The sequence below is a fragment of the Neoarius graeffei genome, chromosome 11, assembly GCF_027579695.1.
Source record: "Neoarius graeffei isolate fNeoGra1 chromosome 11, fNeoGra1.pri, whole genome shotgun sequence".
NCBI classification, from domain to species: Eukaryota; Metazoa; Chordata; class Actinopteri; order Siluriformes; family Ariidae; genus Neoarius; species Neoarius graeffei.
This window is the reverse complement of record NC_083579.1, coordinates 54,470,861-54,482,778: the sequence shown is the minus strand read 5'-3', so window position 1 is coordinate 54,482,778 and position 11,918 is coordinate 54,470,861. Positions and strand designations below refer to the sequence as shown.

The 11,918-nt window shown below is 41.0% G+C and overlaps 1 protein-coding gene across 1 annotated transcript in view; it reads right to left on the bottom strand.

Annotated features, from left to right (window-relative positions):
• Positions 1–85: 85 nt before the first annotated feature.
• eml5 (EMAP like 5) overlaps positions 86–11,918 on the bottom strand; it is a 107,342-nt gene continuing 95,509 nt past the window's right edge. Inside the window, exons 40-44 of the mRNA XM_060934231.1 lie at positions 10,086–10,248; positions 8,125–8,228; positions 7,555–7,708; positions 6,651–6,751; positions 86–1,303 (exon numbers count right to left, since the gene is read on the bottom strand). Of these exons, the coding sequence (XP_060790214.1) occupies positions 1,267–1,303; positions 6,651–6,751; positions 7,555–7,708; positions 8,125–8,228; positions 10,086–10,248 (559 nt within the window). The 3' untranslated portion in view covers positions 86–1,266. The remainder of the gene's footprint in view (positions 1,304–6,650; positions 6,752–7,554; positions 7,709–8,124; positions 8,229–10,085; positions 10,249–11,918) is intronic.

Sequence of the window (11,918 nt, the reverse complement as noted above, 5' to 3'; positions counted from 1 at the left end):
AACAATCGCACGTTCGTTATACACTCATTTTTTAATCAAATTTGATTAAGAAAACATTTCACAAAAATATACAAAAGAATGCCTTTACAATTGATATTTACATTAATATCAGAAAATCAATATACGCACTGAACACATCTTGCACGATTTATCAGTATGACAACAAATGAAATAGAAAACATTTTGCATGTTATATTCTCCATTTACTTTGATGATTTTCTTGAGTTGGAACATTCCAGTTCGGTGATATTCGATCTGTTCATGGAAGAAACAAGTTCTTCTTTCCTAAACATGATATAATGACCTTAAAAGGCTTTAGCAGCACAATGAATAATGATTTTACATGATGCAACACACATCCTCCCTTTCCATTAATTATTTTTTATAGACTGAGTAAGAACCAGCTTTTCTTTCAAAGTTTGCTCTCAGACACAAGATATAAAGTCTACATTTCTTACTTACACACACACACACACATTTGCACACAGAAATCACGGTTACTGCTCAAGCTAAAGATGCTACGGTTAGGAATGCCACTATGTGCAGGGAGGATCTGAGGTCTGATGAATGAACACCGGGTTCAGGGATGACAGTAAAGACCACTGGAGAGCCACAGTGAGCAGGTCAAGTATACAGTGCATAGTATGCTTTGGCATGCTGACATCCAAGAATATAACAGTTGTGTTACATTCAGGAAGAAGGCCACAAGAGTTCTGATTGTTAATGAATAGGTTTCAGACGAGAGAACATGAAGACATGGTGAGCACATAAAAACAAGAGTGTGATCACGTAAAAACGAAACTTTTAAACCAAGAGGTCCAACGTATCTTAAAAAGATTGCTTTAAGGCTAATCCTGTTTTGCTTGCTACACATTTGTTAGTCATTTGATTGGAAGAAACTCTTACCTCAAGGAACAATGACGCAGACATACCACAAATTAAAACAAAAAAACAAACATTCCATCTTCATTCAGGGACAGTGAAGCACAGAGAAGGGGATACATACAGTATATTTTAGACATCACCTTGATGAGATTAGAGAATTAAATTCTCTTTTTCAGCATCAATCAGACTGAAATGACAATATAGTGTGGTTTAGGCAGGTGTAAAGGTGGGATTGGAGGCTTGTTCAGATGCATGCACCTGGTTCTGGACATGTCGGGTACAAACACCCATCAAGAGCATCTGTCCTGGACGCTTTCTCCTCCTCCTCCTCCTCCTCCTCCTCACTTTTCCTCTGGGCTTATTACACTGGCACTGAGGGTGTCAGTGAGGAACATGGACACACCTCCACACAAACAGACTGTTTAAGAAACAGAAAATAGCACAAGTTAGAAATTAAATCCTTACAAACCATAACATGTCGTCACATCTCATCTCATTATCTCCAGCCGCTTTATCCTGTTCTACAGGGTCGCAGGCAAGCTGGAGCCTATCCCAGCTGACTACACGCGAAAGGCGGGGTACACCCTGGACAAGTCGCCAGGTCATCACAGGGCTGACACATAGACACAGACAACCATTCACACTCACATTCACGCCTACGGTCAGTTTAGAGTCACCAATTCCAAAAAAGTTGGGACGCTGTGTAAACTGCAAACAAAATGTGATAATTTGCAAATCTTGGAAACCCGATATTTCATTGCAAATAGTACAAAGACAACATATCAAATGTTGAAACTGAGAAATTTTATTGTTTTTGAAAAATATATGCTCATTTTGAATTTGATGTCAGCAACACATTTCAAAAAAGTTGGGACAGGGGCATGTTTCCCACTGTGTTGCATGACCTCTACTTTTAACAACCCTGTAAATGTTTGGGAACTGAGGAGACCAATTGCTGTAGTTTTGGAAGAGAAATGTTGTCCCATTCTTGCCTGATATACAATTTCAGTTGCTCAACAGTTCGGGGCCTCCTTTGTCGTGTTTTGCGCTTCATAATGCGCCAAATGGGAGACAGGTCTGGACTGCAGGCAGGCCAGTTTAGCATCCAGACTCTTTTTTTACTACGGAGCCATGTGGTTTTAATATGTGCAGAAAGCGGTTTGGCATTGTCTTGCTGAAAGAAGGAAGGTCTTCTCTGAAAAAGATTTTGTCTGGGTGGCAGCATATTGCTCCGAAACGTGTATATATCATTCAGCATTAATGATGCCTTCCCAGATGTACAAGCTACCCATGTCATGTGGACTAATGCCATCACAGATGCTGGCTTTTGAACTGTGCATTGATAAGCCGGATGGTCCCTCCCCTCTTTAGCCTGGAGGACGTGGTGTCCATGATTTCTAAAAAGAATTTCTACTTTTGATTCGTCAGACCTCAGAACAATTTTCCACTTCGCCTCAGTCCATCGTAAAAGAGCTCGGGCCCAGAGAAGGTGACGGTGTTTCTGGATATTGTTTATATCTGGTTTTAACTTGCATTTGTGGATGCAGTAATGAACTGTTTTCACAGACGATGGTTTTCTGAAGTGTTCCTGAGCCCATACAGTGATTTAAACTACAGACACGTGTCTGCTTTTAATGCAGTGTCGCCTGAGGGCCTGAAGATCACAGGCATCCGGTGTCAGTTTTCAGCCTTGTCTCTTGCATACAGAGATTTCTCCAGATTCTCTGAATATTGTAATGATATTATGGACCATAGATGATGTGATCCCCAAATTCTTTGCAATTTTATATTGAGGAACGTTATTCTTAAATTGTTGTACTGTTTGCCCACGCAGTCTTTCACAGAGCGGTGAACCCCTCCCCATCTTTACTTCTGAGAGACTCCGCCTCTCTGGGATGCTCTTTTTATACCCAATCATGTTACTGATCTGTTGCCAATTCACCAAATTCACCAGCGTTTTCAGTCTTTTGTTGCCCCGCCCCAACTTTTTTGAGATGTGTTGCTGTCATCAGATTCAAAATGAGCATATATTTTTCAAAAAACAATAAAATCTCTCAGTTTCAGCATCTGATATGTTGTCTTTGTACTATTTTCAATGAAATATAGGGTTTTCATGATTTGCAAATCTTCACGTTCTGTTTTCATTTATGTTTTACACAGTGTCACAACGTTTTTGGAATTGGGGTTGTAATATGTTGTTATGACATCTACAGTTCAACAAGGAGTGTTGATCAGACTTTTTCCTCAACCAAAACATAACTAAAGTGTATTGATATATTTCAAGAAAAACAGTGCTGATATTTGTTTTTGTTCTATGTACAAGCTCAAGTCACATTCCTGTATGTACAGTTGTGATCAGAAGTTCACATACAGTGACATGAATGTCATCTTGGATATGAATGTCATGGCAATATTTGGGCTTTCAGTGATTTCTTTGAACTGTTCTTTTTCTGTGGCAGAATGATTGTACAGCATACATCTTTAATTAAAAAAAACAACACTATAATTTGGTGCACAAGTTTAATTTTCTTTGGGTTTTCTGAAACCAACACAGGGTCAAAATTATACATACAGGGTCAAAAATATACATACAGCACACCTAATATTTGGGTAAAATGTTTCTTTGCAAGATTCACCTTGACCAAACATGTTTGTTTACCATGAACAGGCTTCTGGCAGAATTCTGGTTGGATATTTCATGATTCTTCATGGGAGAATTGGTAGAGTTCAATTACATTTTTTTTCCTCCTTGGCATGGACTCGACTTAGAAGCACGGTCCATATATTTTCAATAGGGTTGAAGTCAGGACTTGTTTTAAACTTCATGTTAGCCTGCTTTATCTTCCACAACCAGCTCTGATGTGTGTTTGGGTTCATTGTCCTGTTGTGACTCCCAAGTCCCAAGTCGTGTTCAAGTTTCTGATGGTTTATGCTGAAGAATTCTGAGGTTGTCCTCCTTCTTCATTATTCCATCCACTTTATGCAATGAACCAGTTCCACTGGCAGCAAAACAGCCCCAGAGCATGATGATCCTACCACCACCACCAGCTGGTACAGTGCCTTGAAAACTTTCACATTTTTCCACCTTACAACCACGAACTAAGTTTTTTATTGAGATTTTATGTGATAGACCAACACAGAGTAGCACATAATTGTGAAGTGAAACGAAAATGATAAATGGTCTTCAAAATTTTAAATAAAAATCTGAAAAATGTGGTGTGCATTAATATTCAGCCCCCTGTACTCTGATACCTCTAAATACAATCCAGTGCAATCAACTGCCTTCAGAAGTCATCTAATTAGTTAATAGAGTCCTACTATGTGTAATTTACTCTCAGCATAAATACACTTGTTCTGTGAAGGCCTCAGTGGTTTGTTAGAGAACACTGAAGAACAAACAGCATCATGAAGACCAAAGAACTCACCAGACAGGTCAGGGATAAAGTTCTGGAGAAGTTTAAAGCAGGGTTAGGTTATAAAAAAAAAAAATCCCAAGCTCTGAACATCTCAAGAAGCACTGTTCAATCCATCATTCAAAAATGGAAAAAAGTTTGGCACAACTGCAAACCTACCAAGACATGGCCGTCCACCTAAACTGACAGAGCGAGCAAGGAGAGCACTGGTCAGAGAAGCAGCCAAGAGGCCCATGATCACTCTGGAGGAGCTGCAGAAATCCACAGCTCAGGTGGGAGAATCTGTGCACAGGACAACTATAAGTCGTACACTCCACAAATCTGGCCTTTTTGGAAGAGTGGCAAGAAGAAAGCCATTGTTGAAAGACAGGCATAAGTCGTCCCGTTTGCAGTTTGCCAGAAGCCATGTAGGGGACACAGCAAACGTGAAAGAAGGTGCTTTGGTCAGATGAGACCAAAGTTGAACTTTTTGGCCTAAATGCAAAGCGCTATGTGTGGCGGAAAACTAACACTGCTCATCACCCTGCACACACCATCCTCACTGTGAAACGTGGTGGCAGCATCATGCTATGGGGATGCTTTTCTTCAGCAGGGACAGGGAAGCTGGTCAGAGTTGATGGGAAGATGGATGGAGCTAAATACAGGGCAATCCTGGAAGAAAACCTGTTGGAGGCTGCAAAAGACTTGAGACTGGGAAGGAGATTCACCTTCCAGCAAGACAATGACCCTAAACATACAGCCAGAGCTACAATGGAATGGTTTAGATCAAAGAAAATTCATGTGTTAGAATGGCCCAGTCAAAGTCCAGACCTAAATCCCATTGAGCCTCTGTGGCAAGACTTGAAAATTGCTGTTCACAGACGCTCTCCATCCAATCTGGCTGAGCTTGAGCTATTTTGCAAAGAAGAATGGGCAAAAATTTCAGTGTCTAGATGTGCAAAGCTGGTAGAGACATACCACAAAAGACTTGCAGCTGTAATTGCAGCAAAAGGTGGCTCTACAAAGTATTGACGCAGGAGGGCTGAATACTAATGCACATCACATTTTTCAGATTTTTATTTGTTTAAAATTTTGAAGACCATTTATCATTTTCGTTTCACTTCACAATTATGTGCTACTCTGTGTTGGTCTATCACATAAAATCTCAATAAAAAACTTTCAAGTTCGTGGTTGTAAGGTGGAAAAATGTGAAAAAGTTCAAGGGGTATGAATACTTTTGCAAGGCACTGTACAGTGTCCCTCTGTACATGGTGGTCATTGTGGCTGAACAACTCAATCTTTGTCTCATCTGACCATACAGCTTTCCTCCAGAAGGATTTTTTCTTTGTCCGTGTGGTCAGCTTCAAACTTTAGTTAAGCCTGAAGGTGTCAATTTTGGAGCAGGGGGTTATTTCTTGGATAGCAGCCTCTTAGTCCATGGTGATCTGAACTGTAGACAGTGATCCATCAGCTTCCAGTTCATGGCAGGGCTGTGCCATGGTGGTTCTCAGGTTGTTCCTAACCATCCAAACCAATTTCCTTTCAGCTGAGGGTAACAGTTTGGGTTTTATTGAAGCAAAGTGGCTTTGCAAAGTGACTACACCTCACAATAACTTGGATACAATTGTTTGAACTGATCTTGGAATTTTCAGTTGTTTAGAAATGGCTCCAAGAAACATTCTGGAGTTGTGTACATCTGCAATCCTCTTTCTCAGATGTGCACTGAGCTCCTTGGACTTTAGCATTGTATTGTGTGTTGGTCAATCCAATGAGTGCTGTAAACAAACCCTTTTTATGAAGGCACAGAGAAGCTACCAGCTGTAGTCAATCATGTTCACTAATAGAAGTTAAGAAACCTCGGCCTTGATAAGATAAGAGACATTTTGGAAGTTTCAGGACCTCTGAATTAACAATCTAAGTGAGTGTATGTAAATTTTTGACCCTGTATGTACAATTTTGACCCTGTGTTGATTTCAGAAAACCTAAAGAAAATTAAAACTCGTGCACCAAATTCTAGTGTTTTTTTTTTTTTTATTAAAGATGTATGCTGTACATTCTGCCACAGGAAAAAAAAAAGAACAGTTCAAAGAAATCACTGAAAGCCCAAATATTTCCATGACATTCATATCCAAGATGACATTCATGTCACTGTATGTAAACTTCTGACCACAACTGTAAATCATACTGGCTGTTAAAGAGATTTGGAGATTCATTTCTAATCTGACCTCACTCTATAACAAAGGGTATCTGTATGTCAGCTTCCTTCCTGATCATCACAAGGCTCTGATCTCTTGGCAACACAGGCAGAAGTGAAATGTCTGCAGGCAAGAGGAACTAAAACAACAAGAAATAAATATTAATGTCACGAAGTACCTTCTGTCGTCACCTCCAGCACTGACGACAAACCGGTCCCCGTTGGTAAAGCGGATGTTGGTCACATGGGCTGAGTGGCCTAGAAAGCGCTTGTGTTTGGCCTGAGGAAAAACGGGGGGATCTGTTAAGAATCCTCCTTTTCACATTCACAGAAATGTGCATTGTGTGTAGAATGGTGATGCAGGGTACTATAGAAACTTGAGCATCTGAAATACCCTACTTTTCAAAAACCCAAGTATTTGGAAAGTCACGACTACTCGACAATAAGACTAAATTCTGAAGGTTCTGTGTGGAGCAATAGTATGACATTAAACATTAGGGAAGTATGTTCATATTTCCCTATTCTTGTGTTGCTGTTTACTTCTATATTTTATCTAGGCTAATGGGGTTTTTTTTCATTAATTTATATCCTATTAATAATCACGACATTAAACTGACTATTTTTCTGGAATAAATTTGAGAACAATTAGTATGAATTTACCAATCAGTGGTGGGTTTCCCAAAAGCCTCTTAACCCTAAGAGCATCTTAACTAGGACAGAGAGTGTTTATTGTGATGCTCGCTCTACCATTTAACGATGATCTCGGTGCTACGTTGCTTTTGGGAAACTCGGCACAATAGAGTTGAGGCTTCACTGGTTACCTCAAGAGATACATTTACTCTGAAGTTAGTCATAACTTCCTGTGTAGGGTCAGATGACTCCAACCAGAATGCTTATGCTTTAATGTAATTGTAATTACTCTTATTCACTGAACTGCTGAAACTACTAAGAAGGCTATCGAGACAATCATTTACATCATTTGGTTACTCAGACAGCTCCCCATATTTTCACTGGCATTTTATACATTTTCAATGATTTGTACATACATACAGTATTTTTATTTTTTACAAAAAGTACACTTACAAATTTCTCTGGACATGGAAAGTCGAACAGCTTTACCATCCCAAAGTCATCACCTGTAACCACATTGAGGCCGGAATGGGAAACACAGGCACATGTTACATCAGCTTTATCTGTGTTGCGGGACCAGATTCCCACCACCTCGTCCCCCAGAACACTGCACACAGACAGACAAAAACCAAACAACTGTATTACAAGATTACTGTATTAAAATCCTTACAGTGATTCTGACGTGAACTGAAAGTGCATGCTTTTGCTTATATGATGCAACACCTACTGCTGATTAATTAATTTGAAATATTTTTAAAGTCTCAACTGACTTGAAATAGAAGTCTACAATAGTTCCAGACCAGGCTTTCCAAAAGGATTATAGGGAGGAGGAAGAGACATGATGTAATTCTGTGTCTGGCTTGTTCAATCGGTGTGCAACACAGCTCTCTGATCAACACGTTGTCTGAATAATATAATGCTGTGTGTGAAGCTTGAACAAAAGTCCACAGTCATGTTTTCAATATAAATGAGGCAGCAGTCATTTGTTAACTGAAATGAGAGCGCTGCAGTGTTGAGAGTTACCTTGTCCAGGTGGCCCAGGTGATTCTGTCTATGACTGCCTGCTCTGTGACCTGCTTTCCAGAAGGCACTTCATAAACCAGCCGTTTATAAGCACCAGTGGACAACTACAGGGAGCAACACAGGAAAATTAATATACTGTAAAGAAGGACATGTAAGTCCTGTTGCTCTGTGGCATAATTAATTACAAAGGAAGACAAATGAGACGTCCAAGAATATAACATTAATAAATTAATAATGTCTGCTGGGAGCAGGGAATATAATAAAACTTTGAATCAAGTCTGCAGATATAAGAGCAGAAACAAATCTATTAAATGTGCACACACACACAGGGCCGCTGACAGCTTTGGCTGGGCCCGGGACAAAATGCTCTGAATGGGCCCCCCCGGGTCAACCCACACACACACCCACCTCTCTTATCCCAATCTCTACTCACGCGATTGGGGTGCTCTTGAAGGAGCAGCGATGGACAGGGGATTTCGGGCAGGGCTGGGGGCGAACATAGTATACTGTGCGTGCGTACTGTCCAGTGTGAAAAGCAGAGAACAACACACCGCTCGAGAAACGGCGGGATATAATTGCGGGCTAATGTGAATATTCTGAGCTTCAATCAGATATATGAAACACAATGTTATTAAGCCGTTGTGGTTATGAAATGATTCAATGCCCTGTGCGTTTGATATGGTGTTCAGTGTGACTTGCTCTCCCCTCGTTTGTAACATGAATTGCGTGCCGCGCGTGCCTTGGCTGGGGTTACTTTACGGGGCTGGAAAAAGTTGGCTGTCTTACCTGGCTCAGCTGCCCCACTGCCTTTGCTAGTACCTGCTGCATCATCCGAATCTTTTTTAAAATATTTATGCAGTGAGCCCCTGAGTCTCTTGGTTTCTTCCTCTCTTTTTCTCTTTTCTTTTCTGTGCTCCTGACTTGTGCATGTTGGCAAATGGCACGCACGCTGATTGTCGAAGCGCTATGATCGAACGATGTCGTTTTTTTCCCCTTAAAGGTGGAGTACGAGATTTTGGAATAACGGTTCCCGCAAGCCATATTTTGAAAAGAAACACGCCCGCCCTCGCCATGCTCCCCCCCCCGCATCTCCACCCCTCCTCCCCCTTATAAAGCCTGAGAAAATCAGCCTTTATAATGGGTGTCTATTGCGTTACACACCAGTGGAGCAGAGTGTAGAGAGCTTGGAAAAATAGCTCAAACTTTCTCATTTAAACTGTGTTTTCAGCCCCAATTTTCACTCCACACACATAATTTTCTCAAAAGTAGTAGCCACACTTGTCCTGATTCACACAATGTGTCTACCTACACGATAGGACTTGCAGTTTTTGAATGAGAAGCCTGAAAGTAAGGAGAGGGCAGGCGCGCTGCCCCATAGACTGCCATTATAAACTTGGCAGAAAAGTCACTCGTTTTTAACTCGCTCTAGTGACCTCATGTTTTACACTACAGACAAAAAAATTACATCAGTGTGTTCAGGAGAGCCTTGTGGCGCTCACTGTGAAAGAATTTTGTGAATATCTCCTTCCGTTTTCATGTAAATCCCCGTTGTTTGGAGGGAGCGCACTGAGAAAATCCTGTGACACTCTGCGCGTGGGTTGGGGGAGGGGCTGCTCTCTCTCTCACACATACACACACAGAAGGGACAGGCTGAAAGAGTCAGACCAACCCATTTTTGCATTAGGGGTGGTAGGGGGTTCTTGACGCCTTTTTCAAAGACAATAAAGGCAAAAGATCTAGAAATCATTTATTGAATGCAAATATAGCACATTTCTCCCCCAAATCAACACATTTTGAAATTAAATAAAATAATCGCAACTTCATGAGAGCCCAGTTCTGGGCCCCCCCCATTCCTGGGCCTGGGACAACATACCCGTTTGTCCCCCCCTGTCGGCGGGCCTGCACACACACACACACACACACACACACACACACACACACACACACACACACACACACACCTGTATAAAACAGCTATCAGCAGAAAAGTCCATCTGAATAACAAAGCTTGGGATGTCTCTGCAGCAGTTAATGCGGTTCAGATGAGGTCCCAAGGTCAGGTCGTAGAAATCTACAGCATTCTCATTTGAGCCAACAGCAAGGTAACGTGAATCTGGACTGAACCTGTTGAGGAACACATGGGTTTGTGGTCACTTCACTTACAGTGGTGCTTGAAAGTTTGTGAACCCTTTAGAATGTTCTATATTTCTGCATAAATATGACCTAAAACATCATCAGGTTTTCACACAAGTCCTAAAAGTAGATGAAGAGAACCCAGTTAAACAAATGAGACAAAAATATTATACTTGCTCATTTATTTATTGAGGAAAATGATCCAATATTACATATCTGTGAATGGTAAAAGTATGTGAACCTCTAGGATTAGCAGTTAATTTGAAGGTGAAATTAGAGTCAGGTGTTTTCAATCAATGGGGTGACAATCAGGTGTGAGTGGGCACCCTGTTTTATTTAAAGAACAGGGATCTATCAAAGTCTGATCTTCACAACACGTTTGTGGAAGTGTATCATGGCACGAACAAAGGACATTTCTGAGGACCTCAGAAAAAGCATTGTTGATGCTCATCAGGCTGGAAAAGGTTACAGAACCATCTCTAAAGAGTTTGGACTCCACCAATCCACAGTCAGACAGATTGTGTACAAATGGAGGAAATTCAAGACCATTGTTACCCTCCCCAGGAGTGGTCGACCAACAAAGATCACTCCAAGAGCAAGGCGTGTAATAGTCGGCGAGCTCACAAAGGATCCCAGGGTAACTTCTAAGCAACTGAAGGCCTCTCTCACATTGGCTAATGTTCATGAGTCCACTATCAGGAGAACACTGAACAACAATGGTGTACATGGCAGGGTCGCAAGGAGAAAGCCACTGCTCTCCAAAAAGAACATTGCTGCTCGTCTGCAGTTTGCTAAAGATCACATGGACAAGCCAGAAGGCTATTGGAAAAATGTTTTGTGGACGGATGAAACCAAAATAGAACTTTTTGGTTTGAATGAGAAGCGTTCTGTTTAGAGAAAGGAAAACACTGCATTCCAGTATAAGAACCTTATCCTATCTGTGAAACATGGTGGTGGTAGTATCATGGTTTGGGCCCGTTTTGCTGCATCTGGGCCAGGACGGCTTACCATCATTGATGGAACAATGAATTCTGAATTATACCAGCGAATTCTAAAGGAAAATATCAGGACATCTGTCCATGAACTGAATCTCAAGAGAAGGTGGGTAATGCAGCAAGACAACGACCCTAAGCACACAAGTCATTCTACCAAAGAATGGTTAAAGAAGAATAAAGTTAATGTTTTGGAATGGCCAAGTCAAAGTCCTGACCTTGATCTAATCAAAATATTGTGGAAGGACCTGAAGTGAGCAGTTCATGTGAGGAAACCCACCAACATCCCAGAGTTGAAGCTGTTCTGTACAGAGGAATGGGCTAAAATTCCTCCAAGCCGGTGTGCAGGACTGATCAACAGTTACCGGAAACGTTTAGTTGCAGTTATTGCTGCACAAGGGGGTCACACCAGATACTGAAAGCAAATGTTCACATACTTTTGCCACTCACAGATCTGTAATATTGGATCATTTTCCTCCATAAATAAATGACCAAGTATAGTATTTTTGTCTCATTTATTTAACTGGGTTCTCTTTATCTACTTTTAGGACTTGTGTGAAAATCTGATGATGTTTTAGGTCATATTTATGCAGGAATATAGACAATTCTAAAGGATTCACAAACTTTCAAGCACCACTGTACATACACACGACACTTTTTAAACTTTTC